The sequence below is a fragment of the Carcharodon carcharias genome, chromosome 6 (genome assembly GCF_017639515.1).
Source record: "Carcharodon carcharias isolate sCarCar2 chromosome 6, sCarCar2.pri, whole genome shotgun sequence".
Taxonomy (NCBI): Eukaryota; Metazoa; Chordata; class Chondrichthyes; order Lamniformes; family Lamnidae; genus Carcharodon; species Carcharodon carcharias.
The window spans coordinates 2,304,321-2,326,406 of record NC_054472.1 but is presented as its reverse complement, the minus strand read 5'-3'; the positions used below and the strand labels follow the sequence as shown (position 1 = coordinate 2,326,406).

Here is a 22,086-nt window from a genome sequence, read left to right as displayed (position 1 = left end):
CAGGGCTACATTGACTCCATCAGTAATTATTACTTATGCTATGCTGTTCCAAACAGGCTGCAACAGCAAAATACTCCCTTCACAAAAGACAAAGAGAAGAAGAGTTGAAGTTGCCTGTTTGGTCAAACTGGTCTGTTCTCTACTCTGTAGTCAGCACAGACTCAATTATGTGCTATTTGCAAAATATACTAATTGATCATGCACTGAAACCCTTGAATTAACAACAAATCAAATCAGCCAAAGGAAATTGTTGTAAAACTCTGTTTAATAATTGGAAGATGAAGTAATCATTGATGGATTGTACTGAATGTTTAGTTTGAAATCTAAAAATGACTTTCTTTACTTCATTCGCTCTCCAAATGAATAAGCTGCTGTTTGAATGGGAGTAAACTATGGACACTTAATATCTGAAGTTGGTGTCTTTGGTTTCCTCGCTGAATGTTTCAGGAGCTGCACTGTTGGCCTGGCCTTTGTCATGGAGATGGTCAAATCATTGGTGCTGAAACAATCTTTCTCTGACTTATTCTTCACACAGCCTTATTTAATCCAATTATAAAAGTTGGGTTCCTTATAGAATGGATTTTGTAGGTAGGTTTATTGACCATAGTTTGTGTTGGATCAGCAATTGGTAAGTTATATGTTGTACAAAAGGTGCATTTTTCTCCCAGAGTCGGAGGAGCTTTGCATGTTTGGATGCCAAGGGCTTGATGCACCAATGTTCATAGATGTATTCCGCTGTTTGTGAAGAACAGTTCTTAACGTACTTCAATCCACCTGTTGTCAGAATGCTCCAGAGATTCTTAATTAAATCCAAACACACAGTTTTAGTTATAGGTGTTAGTATCCAGTCAGTAAGGGCAACTCCCACAATACTTTAACTTATAAGCACAAGTTCATTCATTCCTGGGATGTGGGCGTCACTGGCTAGGCCAGACCAAGGACAGCAGATTTTCTTCCCTAAAAAGCATTTGTGAACCAGATGGGTTTTTACAACAATTAACAATGGTATCATGGTCATCATTAGACTTTTAATTGTAGATTTTTATTGAATTCAAATTTCACCATCTGCTGTGGTGGGATTCGAACTTGGGCCCCCAGAACATTACCCGGGGTCTCTGGGTTATTAGTCCAGTGATAATACAGATGCAGTGATATAATACAGTAAATGCAGATCCCTATGCAATCAAAGCTTTGAGAGAGAAGTTTTGCATTAAAACTGCTTTTTGGTGAGAAAGTATGAAACTGCCCTTGAAATGTTTCAAAAAGTACCCAGAAGGTAAAAACTATCCTGGACCTGGCTCTTAAAATGCAATCATCAATTCAGATCCAGACATGGCAGAGACACTACATTTTGGATCAGATAGATTGCCCTGTTAAATATTGGAGGGTGTTTTACCTAGTCACCAAAAAAAAGGTATCTCCAAATTCTGGCTTCTGGTTTTAACTGAGGCTCATTGGATTGCTCCGAGGGTGGGTTCCCTTGCAAAAATGAACGTAGGTAAACTTCAACATGCAAAGAACTCTTCCCTGTGCTTAGTTCTCTCACCCAATGCAATTTAAAATTTTTTTTGCTACTACCTCTGCCTCCTCCAGCTAAACTACAACATATTGTTTGTATAAAATAGGGGTTGCAGAAACCATCTGACCAAGGTGACCCCGGAATAATGCCGCTCATCACAAGTGATAGTTCCCGAGATGCTTCTCCTTGTGAGATGACAGTGTCCATTCCTATATGGATGGTGAACCACAGGAAAAAAATAAGAAAGACTGTCTGTACCTACCATGTATTGGTTTCTTGATTTTTTTTTTGAATGAAAACTCCCCCCCACTAGCGTAGCGCTCTTACCCCATCAGTTGTGAATATAGCTTAACAAAATGTTTTCCCTTTTGCACATATTACAATGACTTAAGTATATTTCTGCTTTCTCTGATAAATCTGGCATGAAAACTTTTGACGGAGTAAATAAGGGGGACCTGTTTCCAGTTAGGAGGATCAGTAACCGGAAGATGCAGATTTAAGATTATTGGCAAAAGAACTACAGGAGAGATGAAACATTTTTTTATGCAGCGAGTTATTGTGATTTAGACCTCGCTGACTGAAAGGCTGGTGGAAGTAGATTCAAAGGGGAATTGGATATACATTTGAAAGGGAAAAATTTACAGGGTCCCGGAGAAGGGGCAGGGGTGTGGAATTAATTGGATAACTCTTCAAAGATCCAGCGCAGGTACAATGGGTCTAATGGCCTTACTCTGTGCTGTTCTAATTCCATGATAAACCAACTGGCACAACTCCAGAGAAACACTTATTTATATTGCATTGGAAAGGGGGAGTCACATGGCTGATACAATGTCATCAAATTACCCCAAAGGAATTGCCTTCGGTTTCTCTCTGTTTGCAATTTGGGACCACTGCTGCAGTACGCTTTAATTCCAAGAATGAGGAAGCTGTGGCAAGATAGGCAATATTGCTCTTCTAGACATTTCATTTTAAGTTATGAAGTAAATTTTTTTAAGTTGAATTATTAGTACATTCAGTTCACAGAATACTTTTGACCTCAAAATAGTTGCATCTACATAAGGGATGTACATATTGTCTTTTAGGTGGATAGGATGGGAGCTCAGTACTCACCCTCCACCGTACAAGACGTTTATTGTACTCACCTAAGATTGCCTGACCGATTCTTCAAAACTCGAATAGAGGTACACTGACCAGGTTCTATTTCCGTGACAGTTGGGTTGGGACAAGGGCATCAGTTTCTGATAAAGAGGGGTAAGAACATTTAATTTTGTGTAATTATTTCTTGAGTTTTTCTATAGACTAACTGATGGGGTAGTGATCCATGTGAATAATATTGTTTACCAGGTTCTGGTGTAGTGGGAGTTGTTTCCTTAGGAAGAGTTAAAATTGCATTTCACTATTTTCTCATTTTATGATTCCGGTCTTTTGATCTACATGGATTTACTGATGATATGTACCATAGATAGAGGCTTAGTTCCATTCACATCACCAAAAGCACACACTCAGTTGTGACTCAGTTTCCAGAAGAGGTGGGCATAAAGGTGCAAGCAGACTTCATAAGAGCAGAAGTAGACCATTCAGCCCCTAAACCCTGTCCTGACATTCACTTGAAACAGAAGCAAAATATTGCAGATGCTGGAAATCTGAAATAAAAATAGCAAACACTGGAAATACTCAGCCGCATCTGTTAGATTGTCAGATTTTAATACTGACAAATGACTGTTAACCTGTTTCTCTCAGATTCGGCCTGACTTACTAAGTATTTCCAGCATTTTCTGTTTCTATTTAATTTAGATGATGGCTGATCGGTGGTACTTTCCATCTGTTATGCCAGATTCCATGCATGCTCACCCCATCGGCTGGCTCCACCCTTGTACACCAGCCGTCCTTGCCTCCTGTCTCTTCAGGGGAGCTGAGAAGCGAAAATCCAGAGCTGGTTCAGGAATCACCATCAAAAACTCCTGTTGATGATGCCTTATGGGTGATTAGACAAACCCCAGGAGGACCCAAACCCATTATTCATGATTCAAAATTTTACCTTGTGCATTTTGTGATACCTTAATATTCCAAAGTCTACAGCCTTCCTGAAAGACTGTAAAGAACCAGTCTTATCCTGCCTATCTCTGCAGTCCTGTACTATGGTTCTGATCATTCTGTGAAAATATTTTGATTCAATAATTTTAGTGGACAGATTGAGAGTTGACTGACGGGACGGTAATTGGTGGGGTTGGATTTGCCCTGATTTTTGTGCACAGGTATGCCTGGACAAATTTCCACATAGCCGGGTAGATGCCAGTGTTGTAGCTGTACTGGAACAGCTTGGCTAGTTCTGGAGCACACATCCAAAAATACATGAATGGTTGAAGCAAAAGGATGCAGTTTGTGAAAGGGACAAACATGTTCATTTACTCAGGTAACCTAAAAAAAACTCTAATAAAAACTAGGAAAATTACTTAGAAGAGGAAAGCATTGTTTGCTGGTAAAGATCAAATGTGTAATCTCTGTAAAAACACTGCCAACTGGAGAACCAAAGAGCCCAGATTCTCATCTTGCATTTTGTTTCACAAAGTTCATAACTCTTTCTCGTAGCACGAGTAGCACAGTGCTAAGTATGCCGGTCTCATAGTTTCCACGACACGTGTCAGTAATTCCCCCACCCAGCTTACTGCCATAGCAGCTGTTAGTTTGCACCCATTGCAGGTGCAGGTTTCTGTCCATCCTTCCTGTACTGAAAGTCTGGGAAATAAACATTCTCTGGGTGCAAAGTATTGAAGGAACAGCCTCCTTACATAGGAGGACGTTAGGCAGCACTTAGAATCCGAGCTAAGCAGAAGCAGTTCTGTGGATTTGTAAAGGACAAGTGACGTGTAATTAATTGAATTGACATGTGGAATATACAAGATTTAATAACATTCCACCTGAGAATTAAGAGACAATATAAAAAGGAGTGGATTTTATATAAGTGGTTTGGATATAAGCACAAGGGGAGTGATGTTGGAGTTTGCTGATGATGCTGACTTAGCAGGAGATGACATTGAGGAAGAGGACTGGAGAATGCAGAAGAATTGGCTGGGTTAGCAGAGCGGGCAGATAGAGAAATGCAAGATGGTACCTGTGGGGAAAATCAGTGAACTGATGTGCAGCCTAAATGGTTAGGCCTTTAACACAGAGTGCAGGAACAGTGAAAGCTGGGGGTGGGAGTATAGGTTGTAAAAAAAGCCATGGGAATTCTGGGTTTAATTTATAATTACAATAAATTGAAGGGATGCATTTGTACAATACTTAGGCCATTGTTGGAATATTGTATAGAATCAGCATGTGAAGAGGGAATTTGAGCCTCTCAGTGATTCATTAGAATAATACTGGATATGACAAATGACATGAAATATGAATTTTTTTTTACTGGAGGTTACAGGTAATCTTAGATTTTAAAATTCTGAGCAGGTAAGCAGTGAAAGATTGTTTCCACAGGTTAATTAGTCACTAACTGAACATAGACTTAGGGCTATCACTAGAGGAATGAAGCAAGGAGTTAGAATAATTCTTCCGCACAATGATCCTTTAGAAGAAATGACATTTCCATGGCGTCTTTCGCCACCTCAATGTATGAAGTACTTCAGAATTGCTGTTGTAAATAGGGAAACGTGACAGCAAATTTCTGTACAGCAAACTCCCACAAACATCAATGGATAATCAGCATCTGTAGTGTTGGTTGACAATGAAATGTTGACCTCCAGAACTCCCCACCTGATGCTCTTTGAATAGTTTCAAAGGATTCTGAGAGGGCAGAAGGGGACCCAGTTTAACATCTCATCCGAAAGATAGCACCTCCAAAGGGCAGCACGTCCTCTGTACAGATCATTTGACAGGACGATGGTCCCTCAGTACCGAGATCTGGGATGTGCTGCTGCTCCCTCTGCGCTGGCCCATTAGCGTGTCACTGTCTCCCTGTGCCACACTGGGAGTATCAACCTGGAATATGTGCTCCAGTTTTTGGAGTGGGAATTGACCCTGTGACCTTCTGACACCTTGGCTCAGAGGGACGCTATCTTTTACAGAGTTTTCTTTATTCTTTGATGGAATATGGATGTCACTGGCAAGGATTTGTTTCCCATCCCTACTTGCCCTTGAGCTGAGTGGCTTGCTAGGCTCTTTCAGAGGGCAGTTATGTGTCAACCACATTGATATGGATCTGGAGATACATATAGATCAGACCAGGTAAGCATGGCAGATTTTCTTCCCTGCGGGACATTAGTGAATCGGATGGGTTTTTAAGATAATCGATGATAGTTTCATGGTCACCATTACTGAGACTAGCTTTTAATCCAGATTTATAAATTAAATTTAAATTCCATCAGCTGCCAGGGTGGGATTTGAACCCTCGCCCCCAGAGCATTAGTCTGGGCACCTCGATTGCTAGCCCAGTGACATGGAATATTTACTGGGCTGCTGAGGGAGAGATTATAATATCACTTGAAATGGGATTAGAAATGTGCTGGAAAGTGATGAATAAAAAGGAATATACAGAGCGGAAGTGATGAAATGAGATTCAGTAGACTGCTCCACTTGAAAATCTAGCACTAGTACAGCCACAATGATCTGAATGCCCTCATTCTAAGCTTTAATTCTATAGTTCTATGAATTATTAATTGCTTCATATCTTATTTTTAATTTAATTTAAAATGTATTTATATTTTTAATCAATGAGTGACAGCTTGGGAGATTAGCTATTGAAATGTACTGTGCTCAGTGATAAACTTGGGAGCAGAATGTTTGTGACACTTCCAGGATGTTGTTGATGGAGCATCAGTCAGTGGTATATTGGCTGGGATCTGGATACTGTGGGCTTTAGACTCCATGCAAGGCTAGTAGTGTGAGAGGTAGCAGGATCAAAGCAGAAACTCCCAACATCAGGGGTTTTCCTGATCCCAGTCCCCAGAGGGATCTAACAGTTTGTTGTTGTAAATACCCCATTGAAAGATAGTAGTGGGCCCCACCTGGGAGTCCAGGCTGGGGTTATGGTCTCAGCCCTCAAAGAAGTAAAATGTTATTTTTCTTTTGACTATTTAATTTTGGTTCCTTTGCAAAGGGGGCTGTAGGATGCATTAACTTCTTTGGTGGGGAGATAGGGAATGACACCTGTGAAGTTTGGGGTCAGTGGCACACCCCAGCACTTCCATGGGAATGTAGAATGCCTCCTCCTCGTCAGGTAGATTTCAGCCCCTGGATGTATAAACTTGTGTGCAGCTGAGTTAGTTCATCAATCTAAACTACCCCCTTGCGTTGAACATTGACATTTAGCAAATACAGATTTGTGCCTTTTTATTGCTACTCTTTCTACTGATCTATTTAGGCTGTGTTTTCTTAATCATTCAATGTTTAATTTGTAAAAGGTGATTTAGAATAAAATCTTTCATTGAACTTCTGAAAATAGTAATGATTTATTATTTACTTACAGACTTTGAAGGAGCTGCTCTGTTTGTTAAAAGGAGGACTGCCAGAAGGTATAGATGAGTAAGTGTCCTAAATGTGTCAGCGTGGGCTTTAGGCTTTGAAATGCAGCAAACTGACCCTTTTACCCCACAGCTCTTAAAATGAGGAATAAGTGAAAAAATACAAAGTTGACACTGTAATCCTGTAAACTTCAGATTGGCTTTTAGCTATAGTGGGGCAAACATTCCTTGGACCCACTTTGTTGACAGAAGTGGAGCTGAGCAGGTATCCTTCTGTACCTATTACCTCTGCTCCTGACCCTGTGCAATGTCGAGGAGCTTAAGTGTGTCATTATTTCAGTCAGTTGCCCCTCCACCAGAATTGGTGCATCAAGTGGAACTGGGCCATAGGGCAACAGGTCGAGTAGATTAAAAGTATTTAAAATCAAAACAGACAATGTTGGAAATATTCAGCCGGTCAGGCAGAATCTGCAGAGAGAGAGAGTTAATGTTGCAAGTTGATGACCTTTTATCAGAAGTGAAAGGTAGGGATTCAACAGTTTATAAACAAGTATTGAGGGAGAGAAAGGGGGGAGGGGGGAAAGAACAAAAGGAAAAAGTCTGAGAGGGTGATGGGCAGGAGAGAGTCAATGACAAAAGGATGATAATGTGAGGTGTAATGGCTCACATATGGACACAAAATAAGGGTCCAGAGGTAAATGGGAAATTCATTCTTAGGCTGGCATTTATCACCCATCCCTAATTGCCCTTGAGAAGGTGGTGGTGGTGAGCTGCCTTCTTGAACTGTTGCAGTCCATGTGGTGTAGGTACCCACTACAGTGCTGTTAAGAAAGGGGTCCCAGGATTTTGACCCAGTGACATTGAAAGAGCAGCAATATATTTCCATGTCAGAATGGTGGGTGAGTTGGAAAGGAACGTGCAGGTGGTGGTGTTCCTGCATAGGCAGTAAATCTGCGGGTTTGGCAGGTGCTGCCGAAGAAGTCTTGTTGAGTTGCTGGAGAGTATCTTGTAGATGGTACACACTGCCACCACTGTGTGCCACTGCTGGAGGGAGTGAATGTTTAAGGTGCTGGATGGGATGCCAATCAACCAGGCTGCTTTGTCCTGGATGGTGTCAAGCTTCTTGAGTGTTGTTGGAGCTGCACTCATCCAGGTAAGTGGGGAGTATTCCATCACTCTCCTGACTTGTGCCCTGTAGATGATGGACAGGCTTTGGAGAGTCAGGAGGTGAATTACTTGCCACAGAATTCACAGTTCCTGACCTGCTCTTGTAGCCACAGTATTTATATGGCTGATCTAATTCAGTTTCTTGTCAGTGGTGATTCGCAGGATGTTGATGGGGGATTCGGTGATGGTAATGTCATTGAATGTTAAGGGTAGATCGTCATTATCTGACACTTGTGTGATGTGAATGTTACTTGTCACTTATCAGCCCAAGCCTGAAGGTGAATAGGTTTTGCTGTGTGTGGGTACTGGCATGCTTCAGTACCTGGAAATAAAAGCAAAATACTGCGGATGCTGGAAATCTGAAATAAAAACACACAATGCTGTAAAAACTCAGCCTGGCAGCGCCTGTGGAGAGAAACAGAGTTAGCGTTTTGAGTCAAATATGATTCCTCTTGTGTTCCGATCTGTTGGTTGTGGGATCACTGAGCTCTGTCTACTGCACATTGCTTCCATTGTTTGGCATGCAAGTAGGTCCTGTGCTGTAGCTTTACCAGGTTGGCACCTCATTTTTAGGTATGCCTGGTGCTGCTCCTGGCATGCTGTCCTACAGTCCTCATTGAACCAGAGTTGATCCTCTGGCTTGATGGTAATGGTGGAGTGGGGGATATGCCGGGCCTTGGGACTACAGATTGTGGTTGAGTACAGTTCTGCTGCTGATGGCCCACAGCACCTCATGGGTGCCCAGTTTTGAGCTGCTGGATCAGTTATGGATCTATCGCATTTAACATGGTGGTAGTTCCACACAACACGACAGAGGGTATGCTCAGTGTAAAGATGGGACTATGTCTTCACATTGGACTGTGTGGTGCTCACTCCTAACAGCATTCTCATGGACAGCTGCATCTACAACCAGTAGGTTGCTGAGAACCAGCCATGTAAATACTGTGGGCCAGACTGGGTAAGGACAGCAGATTTCCTTCCCTAAAGGACATTAGTGAACCAGATGGGTTTTTATGATAACCCAGTAGTTTCATGGTCACAATTACTGAGAATAGCTTTTTTACCCCCAGATTTACTTGATTAACTGAATTTAAATTCCCCAGTTGCTGTGGTGAGATTTGAACCCATGTCTCTAGCAATGATCCAAACCTCTGCGCTACTAGTTAAGTAACATAACCTCAATGCTACCTACTGTACCTGTTAATCTTTCTCTTATATCAGAGATGGATTGGCTACATGCTGCCAACAGTTTTGAGTTGTCGAGGCCAAGACCCAGGTCAGTTCACCCCTCAGAGCCCTTCCACCCAGCTCTCTGGTGTCCCGATGATTGGGCTACCCTGACATGTAAGCCGTTGGAATTCTAGAGGGAGATCCTCCTCCAGGGGCCCTGCTTCCTTCATAACCCGAGTGAGTGTGTAACAGAATGAAACTTCCCCCCCCCCCCACTGACCCCAACAGGAACCCTTCTCCCCCACCCCATCCCTCCGGCCTGCCCCTAACATTGCAGGGGTGGAAAGCTGAGCTTTATGCGTCCAGTTTGATATTCTTTCCCTTGTCATCTGACCCCACTCCAAATCCTGGACTGTGCTCAAGGCCTTAGGAAACTCAGGATCTGTATCTTTCCCTCAGGTCCTTTTGTGCATTAAGAAACTTGGTCAAGGGGAAGCTGCCTGTTGAAACTCACTGACTATTAGTGGACACAGTTATTGTGAGTCTGGCTAAAGGTTGTAAAATAAAGTGTTACTTAGTGATTAAAATGTGTATTTTCTCTTTTCCTTTTAGTAAGAGATGTCCAACCCGTGGAGAGGTAAAACACTTTCTTACACTTCATGATCAAATTTTATGAAGAGTTACATTGACAATTACATTGGATATTTGATTCTCTGGTCATTAGTGGCTGAGGACAGTTTTAATGTTCATTTTAACCAGCACCAATTTGTTTGACCCATTTTTGTCCATAACCATAAATGGATGAGTTCAGTGCAAGCTCATTTCTGCTAGGCCAGTAGTAGGCCTCATTGACAGTGGTCAGAGAGCAATTCCATCCAGTCTCCTGGCTGTTGGGAGACACTGCATTGTGAAGGCAGTGGAAAATCTGTCCTATTTATTTAGGACCCACTATTAGTGAGCGATTAGAATGTGCAAAATGGGCAGATCCTCCTTCCCACCCATCAAAGCTTGGAATTTGGGACCTGAATGGAACGGATTTCTGTCTGGTTTTACCGCTAACATTTTCTGATTTGCGGTGGTGGTGGGTACATCTTCTGCAGGACTTCCCTACCTCTGCAACCAGCACTCTAGACTTGGGGGAGTTCCTGGATCACTTTGGGAAATCTACCCAGTGGGCCCCTAATGCCTACTGAGAACAGGACTGAGATCCTGTACTGGCTTTACAAATACCTCCCAACGCAGGTTATCAACCCCAGAGGGGATCAGTTGTCATTAGAAGCCAAGTTCTGTTTTCCCTTTGGGAAGAAATGGAAATAAAATTTGATTGACAACTCAGACGATGAGGGTTTCTGACTCCTTGATGGGGAAGCAGGGCGCTGCTCTCATTTTCTGCTGGACAATCCGTAGTGCCTTTCCCGATAATTAAAATGGTCCTTCCTGGGGATTTGGGACAAAGTCAGCCTGAGGTCTTGCTCCAATTCACTTATAGTACAGAGTGGTGGTGCTGGAATTTCAGGCCCTGCGTTTCTAGTTTGCATATATTGGAGGGCTTAAAGATATTTGAAATTATCATAACCTTTTGCTGATAGATTGAAGGTATATAATAACGTGTGATTTGTATTTCTGTCTCGACAGCTGGTCTATCATGTTTTGCAGTTGGTAGCGTTTGTTGTCCTGGCCATTCTCATCATGAGACTGAAACTTTTCCTCACTCCTCATATGTGCATCATGGCTTCTCTAATTTGCTCCAGGCAGGTAAGATAAAGCTTCACTAATGGACTTTAGCATTGTTACCCACACTTGTTCAGCCCAGCTCCTAAAGCCAGTTAGATGATGATGAGTTGAAAGTAGCTGCAATAAATTGATACAGCAAAAGAAAACTGTCAACGTTGGATGTTTCAGTTTCAAATCAGCAAGTCTATTTTGTGTCACTGGGCAACTGTTTGCTGGTACGCAGCCTAATCAGAGTGCAGTGCAGTCCACTAATGGAATTCAAAAAGACATTTAGCACATGACTGACTGGTGTTTGATTTTAAATAACATTTATTATTAATCTGATAGATTTTGTGTAATTTGGAAAAGTGATGTATGGGATTAGAGAAAATAATGTCACTCTGGAGTTGCAATGAAAACCAAGTACATTCCTCCTGTGATGAGGTTAATGTAGTTCTGATTTTGATATTTGGATTAAAATTTTCAAGCCAGCAGTATAAATTCTTTAATACTATATTCAGTAGTTAAAAATTATGAAATTTGTCATAAACTGAGCTAATCCTCGTATTTATGATGTGATCTTGGATGTATTGCATCCTAAGTCAGTGCTACTTGTTCTATGTTATATGCTGCAGAATGAGACTGTGCACTTGGAAAATAGGGACATTGCAATTGAAATCAGTGCTGTCCAGGTAACTTTCTTGGGGGATGTGCATTCCATAAGTTTAGCACTGAGACAATGCCAAAATCATTTTGTATGGGTGCAAAGCTTGGGTGCCAGATCTGAAGCAAAGAGGACTGGCATTACCTCCTACACAGGTTCCGGCAACTTAGATTCAGGGACACGTCAATCCTGATGCTTGAATTCTAACTGCATTTACACACTGCAATGTCAGTGCAAAGTCGTTCTGTTTCATGCCAACACTGCAGTCAGACTGACCTGGAGCTTTGAGTATGTGGATATGCATAGGCTGGACGAAATGTCTTACTATTCAGCACTTAATTCTGGATGTAACAAAAACAGCAGTCCTAATCATTTCCTGTTCACTTGGGAAGAATAGAGAAACAAAATATTATTTTAAAGGAGGGCACATAGGGACCTGGGTGGCCTTGTGCATGAAACCCAAAAGGTTAGATGCGAGTAATTAGGAAGGCAAATGGAGTGTTGGCCTTTATTGCAAGGGGGACGAAATATAAAAGTAAGGAAGTCTTGCTACAGTCGTACAATTGGTAAGACTACACCTGGAGTAATGTGTACTGCATTGGTCTCCTTACTTAACAGAGGATGTTCTTGCACTGGAGGCAGTTCAGAGAAGGTTCACTGGACTGTTTTCTGGAATGAAGGGATTATCTTATGAGGAAAGTTGAGCAGGTTGGGCCTATACTCATTGCAGTTTAGAAGAATGAGAGGTGATCTTATTGAAACGTTTAAGATTCTAAGGGGACTTGACAGGGTAATTGTTGAGAGGATGTTTCTCCTTGCAGGGCAATCAAGAACTAGGGGCCACAGTTTTAAAAAAATAAGGGGTGTCTCACTTAAGACGGAGATGAGGAATTTCTTCTCAAGAGGGTCATTAACCTTTGGAATTCTCTCCCCCAGAGAGCAGTGGAGGCTGGGTCATTGAATATATTCAAGGCTGAGTTAGACAGATTTTTGATGGACAAGGGAGTCCAGGGTTATAGGGGACAGACAGGAAAGTGGAGATCAGGCCACAATAAGATCAGCCATGGCTGTACGGTCTACTCCTGCTCCTATTTCTTATGCTCTTCTCCCCATGTGTTTTCCATAACACAATAAATATCAGAATGTACTACAATAAACTTCATCCTTTTATACAAAAGCAACGCTGAAAACACTGGAAATTGAAAATAAAAGCAGAAAATACTGGAAATACTCAGCAAGTCAGACAGCACGTGTGGTGAGAAACAGACTTAACATTTCAGGTTGTGATGACCCTTCATTATCCTTTTATACAGGTTTGCAAAATAAAGGACTTATTTTGAACCACCGGCTCTCTGTATAAAAGCTCCTTTGTTGTTGGTATTTATGTACAGGGTGTGTTTATTTGCCGGCTGCTTTTCCCACCAGCGCTGTGCACACTCCAAGCATGCGCAGTTCGACAGTGTTTCTCCGTGACATCATTTGGAGCACCAAAGATGGCACTGCTGAAATCCTCACAGCTGGACAGCTGTGTCCTTTTAATGGGCACTCGGAAAGAAATGTGCCACTGAATTAATTTATACTTATCCATTGTGGGTTATTTAAGGTATAACATGCATAAAAGAAAAACACAGATTTAAGGCAAGCCCCTGCACCCCGTCAATCATGCTGGAATGCACCACTGCTTGTAACCAGAACCTTGAAAAAGTGCATCTTTACAAGGAATAATTGCAGAGTTGCCTTTGGAACAAGGAGCGATAGTAAATCCTTGGGTTTCACTGTGAAAATTGTATCCTGTCTGCCTTCCATAAAGTCTGGAGAAAACCTATGGCAGCATGCGCTTGATCGCAATAACCATTACATAAGCAAGCATCGACAGGAGATTAAGACCATAAGACATAGGAGCAGAAAATAGGCCATTCAGCCCATCAAGTCTGCTCCGCCATTCAATCATGGCTGATAGGTTTTTCACCCCCATTCTTCCACCTTCTCCCTGTAACCTTTGATCCCCTTACCAATCAAAAACCTATCTATCTCAGTCTTAAATACACTCAATGACCAGGCCTCCACATCCTTCTGTGGCAATGAATTCCATAGATTCATCACTCTCTGGCTGAAAAAGTTTCTCCTCATTTCTGTTCTAAAAGGTCTTCGCTTTACTCTGAGGCTGTGCCCTCGGGTCCTAGTCTCTCCTACGTCTTCCCCATGTCCACTCTATCCAGGCCTTTCAGTATTCTGTAAGTTTCAATCAGATCCCCCCTCATCCTTCTAAACTCCATCGAGTATAGACCCAGAGACCTCAAACGTTCCTCATATGTTAAGCCTTTCATTCCTGGGATCGTTCTCGTGAACCTCCTCTGGACCCTCTGCAGGGCCAGCACATCCTTCCTGAGATACGGGACCCAAAATTGCTTACAATATTCTAAATGTGGTCTGACCAGAGCCTTATAAAGCCTCAGCAGCACATCCCTGCTTTTATATTCTTGTCCTCTCGAAATAAATGCCAACATTGCATTTGCCTTCCTAACTACCGACTCAACTTGCAAGTTAACCTTAAGAGAATCCTGGACTAGGACTCCCAAGTCCCTTTGCACTCCAGATTTCTGAATTCTCTCCCCATTTAGAAAATAGTCTATGCCTCTATTCTTCCGACCAAAGTGCATGACCTCACACTTCCCCACGTTGTATTCCATTCTCCTAACCTGTCCAAATCCTTCTGCAACCTCCCCACCTCCTCAATACTACCTGTCCCTCCACCTATCTTTGTATCATCTGCAAATTTAGCCAGAATGCCCTCAGTTCCTTCATCTAGATCATTAATGTATAAAGTGAAAAGTTGTGGTCCCAACACTGACCCCTGCGGAACTCCACTAGTCACCGGCCGCCATCCTGAGAAGGACCCCTTTATCCCCACTCTCTGCCTCCTGCCAGACAGCCAATCTTCTATCCATGCTAGTACCTTGCAGGATTCCCTGAAAGTGTTTACCCAGGGAAAGGATGGAGGGGTTGGGATTGAGGAGGAGCAGATTGGCACCTTCGTAAATACTTCCCAACACTCCCTGTGCTTACGGACACACTCCCCATGAACTGTCAGATTTTGAAATTTACATATGTGTGATCCTTCTGACATCACCACACCATGCAGCCCCTAATTGCACATGCACAGTGGCCTGACCATGGATAGCTGTTACTGGCAGCTTGGGCGCTGGTGAATAACGTCAGTAGATTTTCATGCCTGTGCGGACCAGTGCACATGTAGACTGCCATCTTGCATTGGCAGGAGACACTATCATTTGTCAAAACTCTGAATTCTCTTTCTGCTCAGCGTCTTTCTCACACCTACTCAGTAGTTTCTTAACCAGAGTAAAAGCAGTTAGATTGAAAGTTTGTTTCATTGCTTCTTTCTGTTTCTTCTTCCTTTTGTTAGCTATTTAGCCGGGTTCGGAGTAAATCCCATCACCAGATAATTGTGTGTGTAATGCTGGCAGCAATGGCTTTACAGGGGGCAGTAAACCTAAAGGAGCAGTGGAGCATCATTGGAGAGTTCAGCAACTTCCCTCAGGAGGAATTATTGGAGTGGATTAAAGAAAATACCAAAAAAGGTGGGTGTTAGAAAAATGACTTCTGTGGAGAAATGGTGCTTGATTGAGTTTGCTGTAGATCCTTTAGCCATTCAGAGTATCGAAATCTCCCAAACGAAATGTACTGTATGTTGTGGGGCAGCAAACCATTAGGTGCTGGCTCACTGGCTCTGCAGCTTTTTTTATCATGTGTTTGTGCTCAATGACCAAGGGAAGTTTACTCTGAGAGTGGAGTTTTCACATTTCATCTACTCATCAGTCAGGTATGCACATCACATAACCAATTACAGAATAAAGTTCTGATTGCTCTGAGTTAACAGTAGGCCCTAGTCAGATTCCTTAATACACCAATATTCCTGCTGCTGCACAGGCTTAAAATGGCTGCATTATATTAAAGAGTCAGCCTTTGAGATAGTGAGTGAAAGGGAAGCAGGTTGGGTGGAACTATAGAGGATACACTTGATGATAATTGATTAGTGATACCTGTGTATTCTGGCAATGGGGAAAAAGGAAGTCAAAGGGAGTGTGTGGAAACAGAGAGGCTGCTGGTTTTGACTGAGGCTTCATTCAGGCTGGGGATAGAGTTGTTCTATGGTCAGGAAAGAGAGCTGGTCATTTGGCATTCCCTTGCCTAGAACTTAAAGTGATGCTTTGAGCCTTTGGATGTGCAGAGCAACAACTGGTTGAGGGAATTCAGGGGCCATGCTATTAATCCACAAATCATTTAATGCCCATTTTAGCTCTGCATTACCTGTAATTGATTTGGAAGCAGTGCTAAGAAAATGTTACTGTGTTGTGTGAGTGTGTATAGATTGACGAGAGCTTAATAACCTTTTAAAGGTAGATAGCAGTAAAATGGAGGTTTTAATGAGCAAAAACAATCATACATTCACCTTGCAGATGCTGTGTTTGCTGGAGCTATGCCCACAATGGCAAGCATCAGGTTATCTACAGGACGCCCTATTGTAAATCACCCACACTATGAAGATGCAGGCCTGAGGTCAGTCATTCTTTTGTTCTCCATTACCTCACTTCAATAACCTTTGGTGATGTACTATATCACAGGAGTGTAATAGCTGTGAATACTAGTCAATCCTCACGGCATTGTGTTGTGGGAGGTGAGAGTAAGCACAATGTTTAGCTGTGGCAAAGTTATAGGATACAGTAATTGAACCACAGCGCAGAGATATACTCAGTTCCCAATGCAAAGTTATGTACTCTCTCATTTCTATACAAGTATTTGCTGCTGTTGTAGCCGATCCCTCTTTGCATTTCCTGACCACCGAATGCGGACCAACGCCTGGTCTACCATTGCCAGCTCACATCTCTCAGCGAGATGACTGCCATCCATAACTTTCTCCAAGAAAACCCTCTCCCTCTTTCATCTCAAATTCGCAAATCTTGAGCTCCAGCCATTTCCTACAAATACTAATGTCTGTTACTCATACCTCCCTATACTGCAGCATTCGCACCGCACTCTCCCTGTTTTGTGCTGACACTCTTAGTATAATTAGGCTTTTATAAATTGAGTGAAACTATTCTCCTCTTCCCGAGCCCCCCCCCTCTCTGCTCCTCTTCCCGAGCCCCCCCCTCTCTGCTCCTCTTCCCGAGCCCCCCCCTCTCTGCTCCTCTTCCCGAGCCCCCCCTCTCTGCTCCTCTTCCCGAGCCCCCCCCTCTCTGCTCCTCTTCCCGAGCCCCCCCTCTCTGCTCCTCTTCCCGAGCCCCCCCCTCTCTGCTCCTCTTCCGGAGCCCCCCCTCTCTGCTCCCCTTCCACAACCACAACCCCCCCCTCTCTGCTCCTCTTCCACAGCACCCCCCCCCCGCTCCTCTTCCTGAGATCCCCCCTCTCCGCTTCTCTTTCCGTGCCCCCCCCTCTGCTCCTCTTCCCGAGCCCCCCCCCGCTCCTCATCCTGACCCCTCCCCCAACCCCACCTGTGTCCGACGCCTCCCCTTTCCTCCCCTCCCAGTCGAATTCTCATTAAGGAAATACTGTGCTCATCCCACTTGAGCTAAAAAAAAATCCAAGTCTCTGCTTGTTCTCAAATAGAGAAAGAACGAAGCAGGTGTATGCGATGTACAGTCGGAAACCCGCAGAGGAAGTGAAGAATGGGCTCATGAGGCTGGGAGTAGACTATTTTATTTTTGAAGATTCCTGGTGCTTAAGAAAAACAAGGTACATGTCTGATTTAAAGCTTATGTAAGTAATTTCTGTTCAGAATCTTTTTCCTCTTTGTAATTAGTTGTTCCTCATTGATTTGAGCTCAGTGTAAATTTGAGGAAGACCACTGAACTTAGCCCTTTTATTGTTCCCTCAGTGCCACCCTTTCCTGTTGTGTGCAACAAATTCTGTAATATTTATTTCCGATGATTAATTTGGGTTTAAATGAACAAAGATCCTCTGAGATATCTTTAAAAATTATTAAAATTATTTCAAAATGCTTTAGAATAGGCGTTAAATTGGTGCCCTCTAATCTCCTGAGTCTGTTTACACACTACAGCCAAGGTGCACTGCTGGGGGTGGGTGTGGTGACAATCAGTGGGCTACTTTGTCCTGGGTGGTATGAAGCTTCCTGTTTGTTGTGGGAGCTGCACTCATCCAGGCAAGTGGGGAGTATTCCATCACACTCCTGACTTGTCACTAGTACATGCTGGTCAAACTCTAGGAAGTTCGGAGGTGAGTTACTTGCCACAGAATTCCTAGCCTTGGCATTTGTATTGGTGGTCCAGTTACTAGTTAAGTTTCTGGTCACTGGTGACCCGTAGGATGTCGATGCTTAAAGATTTTGATGATCAGAATGCCATTGAATGCCATGTGGAAGTGGCGAGACTGAAATCCAGTGCATTAAATTCACCAGCTTTTGGTATTTCTGTCACTTCCATTCTAATGGCCCAGTTTGAGTGTTGCTGTTGGAATGACTGGGATACATGGTAATATGAGGGAGCTGAATTAGTGTCAGTCCTGATCCCACATGCTTGGGGCAGAATTTTACAGCCCCATTTCAGTGGGGACAGGCTGTAAAATGCAACGAGACATTCTAAACCTCACTGACTTCAGCGGGAATGTAAAATCCCACTGTCGTAAAATTTCACCCTTGGAATGAAGTAACTCCTCCAGACTCATTACTGCGACATTGGTGTTCACCATCAGAACCACTCGGCAGAGAGAGATGAATGGTAATGAGGTACTTGACTGACTCATAAACCCTATCAACTTAATGATTCACACTGGTTGTGGATTCTTCCAGCTCTGGATGATGAATTTGTGTCTATTTAAAATGAAAGTACCATTATTTTGATTAACAGATTTCTGTTGCACACAGGCCTGGTTGCAGTATGCCAGAAATTTGGGATGTGGAGGATGCTCACAATGCAATGAAACCCCCCTTGTGCTCAGTCCTTTCCAAATCACCTGCTCCTCACTTCACTCCTGTGTTTCAGAATGACGTTTACAAAGTCTTAAAGATAAAGAAAAGTCTCAACTGGACATAGAAATCTGTGGGAATTGGCTGAACAGAGGCTTTTCCGGGTTGAGTCCAGTTGAACTTTGCTGTGCAGATGAAATCTCAAATGGCTTAAAAACGGCAACAGGAGGTGTGAATGAAGACAAAAGCAAATGTAGAAATATGATCTTTGTAAGTGTTTCTTTGTAAACAGAATTTTCATGTCTTTATGGAGTTATGCATATGTGATTATTTTCAATAAAGATTTTGAGTAAAATAAGATTGTCGTTATTTCTCTGTGCAAAGGTTGATAATTGCTGTTATACTTACTTTCCTGTGTATAATTATTTAAATTACTGCTGAACTTCCAGCATTTTCTGTTTTTATTTGATTTCTAGAGTGTAAAATTTCTGAATAGGGTGTTTTCTTGATCCTTCTCCCCCCACCCCACCAAGTCTGCTTTTCCTGTTTTCCTGGATGTGAATGTCAAGGAACAGGAACCCATTGACCTCTGGAAGGATGAGGGGGTTGGAGCTTGTGCTTGCCATAGGTGCAGACTCGGTGCAGAGAGTGAATGCAACATACTTCTCACTCATCTCCTATCCTGCTCATTGGATGGTCTACACTGGGATGCCTAGCAACAGCTGACAATAAGAACTTGCATTTATGTAGCACAGTTGGTATTGCTGAGCAGCAGACACAGGATTAAAAACATCAGTCAAATTGCTGCATCATTCATTATAAAAATACTCAGCAAGGTTCATTTGCAGCAAGTTTTTGTGTTTATTTTGTATCACCCGTCTCACCTTTATTAGACCATGTGCGAATAAGGACATTAAGGAAACCTGCCCTGCAAATACTAGGATGGATATAAGTAAATGTCCAGGTTGGTGTATCTTGTAACATTCCCTACTTCATCTTCTGCTGTAGCTCAGTGGATGCTGCTCTTGCCTGAGTCAGAAGGTTGTGGGTACAAGCCCTGCTCCAGAAACTTAAGCACAAAAATCCAAGGGCAGTACTGAGGGAGTGCTGCACTAGGGTTATCCTTTGAATGAAATATTAAACCAAGACACTGATCCCCTGGCAGATGGAGGTGGCATCTGTCCTTCACCTGAAAAACAGGAGCTCTATAAACATGTCACAGTTTGTGTTTGTTCCACACAAGATGCTAAGAGTTGGGAAACTTTCTAACAGAGCCACCTGATGGCCAGGCCTGCAACTGCACTGTGACAACTGACACAGCAAAATTGAATGAGGAATGTTGACATAGTAATTTAGTTAAATCATGACACTGGATGTAGCAATCAGATAATGTTTCTTTAAAAAATGAAGATATTGCCATTTTACTAAAACAGTATTCATTCTAGTTGTTCCAAACAGGTTTTTGTTAAATTTTGACTCATTCTGTCGCATGGAGAAAAAACTGGCCACTGGCAGTTGTCAACACTTAACCTAGCCACATTTTATGCTCTCAGATCAACCACTTGGTCAGATAAAGCTTACCAAATATTTAATAATATCAGTAAACTGATAAACAGCCAATAGGAAGTTTTAGAGCTACAGATTTGGACCTCCCTTAACACTGGTATGATGTGTATAGAAATGTGATTCTATTCTTCAAAGCACAAGTTGTTTCTGAACTTTGTTCTATTGAGCTGGTGAATGTCGAGTTGTGTCAAACTGTTTAGGAGTATTTAATATCTCACTTTTCACTTCATTTCAAAGCACACTGACAGTCCCATCCTCACTGCTCCTGACTGTGCTGTTGTCACTGCTGGAATTTCATGCACAACATGGAGTCTGTGGCCGTACATGTACACATATATACGCCTTTTCTCAATAAATGCAGAATACAACAAACCTTGTGCCTTTGAGTTGAGTGGTAGTCAATTTCTTTGATAACATCAAGTTGGATTAATCTCGCCACCATCACCACCACCACCTTGATCATTTCTGTTGCGTGATCTTCTAGCAACTAACTGCACTCTCGAACACGATGAGAAGCAGAAATACATTGTGCCAGACTATCCTATTCCACACTAAATAGGAGTGACTGAGGCATGGACCTTGAGTTAAATCCCACACTAGGTGATGTTCGTTATTGGTTTCTGAGCATGGAGTCACATCAGCTCTGTGATCAGTGGGTTCTGGAATCATTCCATTACTGAAGATGATGTTGAATGAATCCCAGTCACAAGTTTGATCTGCAAAAGAAATGCCTGAAATACATCAAGCTAGAAGTTCTTGAGATCAGAGTAGAGAATGATTTTAGTCTGGGAGCTGCAGGGTAAGTAGCCATCTTCACTGTTGTCTCCTACGAGGTTTTGCCCACATGTCTGCTTGGATCTTGTGTGTCAACCTGTGACTGAGGGCATTTCAAACCAAGGTAACTGTTTTAAAAGCCATTAAAAGATGCTGCCCATCGCTGGACTCCCTTATCACCTGCATCATCTTGACATCAAATCTTGTCTTAAATCTGTCCATGGATGCAAGGTGCAGGGTTGCATTTCCAACAGGTTAAAATGCCTGATGAGAGACGTGCCCTTCATTCATTCAAGATACTCATTCTTCACGGATGTCAGTTTTCTTTAGCACACTGTCAAGAAACAGGTGCAAAGGCCAACATTTAAATATTAAACAGTCTTTTTGAAGTATTTTAAATGTTGTAGAACAGTAAAATAAATGATTTTTGACTGATTTCAGTCCTTTTTCTCTTTATATTAATTTAAAAGTTTTGTCTGTTTATACATTCAGCAACAGTTTATATATTTTGTCCAATGGTTAATCATCAATTAGCTGTATTGGAAATATACATGCGTTCCACTTTCTTGGTTGTAGATACAATGACAGAGCAGTCACCCCAAGGCCGGTGAAAGTAGCTGCTTGCTAATCATCACCATCGTTAATCACAAGGTTAGGGGCTCCCCAGTCGTGTCACCGGGGACAGACGGCTGGTTTTATGCATCGTCCTCTGTGAAGTACCAGGCTTGCTGGGCAATGGCAGCCAGCTACACATGGCTTTGTGCAAGGACCAATTTCATTCCAGTTCTCACAGGTTTTGGAGCAGCCTGGACCACACGTGTCGTACACAGCACCGTGCTTACACTGAGTAGCTAAAAGGAGAATGCATAAAGATTAAAAACACCAACACACTTTGTTACATCATTCTGGAGTGAAAGGTCTTCCCTTCATTTCTCCAGGATAGTTTCAGCATCGCATTCAGGGACTTCTGCAGTATTTCGGAATTCTAAGGCCAAGGAATTACCCTTGAAGACTTGTCCCTTGACAACCAGAACAAGAGCAGCGTTTGTGGCAGAGATCAAAGGCAATATTTTCAGTCTTAATATTTAATTAGCAGAGACTCCTGCTCATCTACTTAGAG

At 42.5% G+C, this 22,086-nt stretch overlaps 2 protein-coding genes across 6 annotated transcripts in view; one reads left to right on the top strand and one right to left on the bottom strand.

Moving 5' to 3' along the window:
- dpy19l1l (dpy-19-like 1, like (H. sapiens)) overlaps positions 1-18,981 on the top strand; it is a 76,742-nt gene extending 57,761 nt beyond the window's left edge. Inside the window, exons 16-23 of one of the 3 annotated variants that reach the window (XM_041189103.1) lie at positions 2,602-2,700; positions 6,978-7,033; positions 9,922-9,946; positions 10,945-11,064; positions 15,111-15,285; positions 16,165-16,264; positions 17,312-17,437; positions 18,703-18,981. In XM_041189103.1, coding sequence (XP_041045037.1) covers positions 2,602-2,700; positions 6,978-7,033; positions 9,922-9,946; positions 10,945-11,064; positions 15,111-15,285; positions 16,165-16,264; positions 17,312-17,437; positions 18,703-18,724 — 723 coding nt within the window. In that variant the 3' untranslated portion in view covers positions 18,725-18,981. Of the gene's footprint in view, positions 1-2,601; positions 2,701-6,977; positions 7,034-9,921; positions 9,947-10,944; positions 11,065-15,110; positions 15,286-16,164; positions 16,265-17,311; positions 17,438-18,584 lie in introns of all 3 variants that reach the window. The other 2 variants (XM_041189100.1, XM_041189102.1) reach the window with 2 other exon arrangements.
- Positions 254-22,086, bottom strand: part of bmper (BMP binding endothelial regulator) — a 159,304-nt gene continuing 137,471 nt past the window's right edge. For 2 of the 3 annotated variants that reach the window (XM_041189104.1, XM_041189105.1), the window contains one exon: positions 19,468-21,817. In XM_041189104.1, the coding sequence (XP_041045038.1) occupies positions 21,639-21,817 (179 nt within the window). In that variant the 3' untranslated portion in view covers positions 19,468-21,638. Of the gene's footprint in view, positions 800-2,661; positions 2,758-19,467; positions 21,818-22,086 lie in introns of those variants that run through there. The other variant, XR_005943271.1, reaches the window with a different exon arrangement.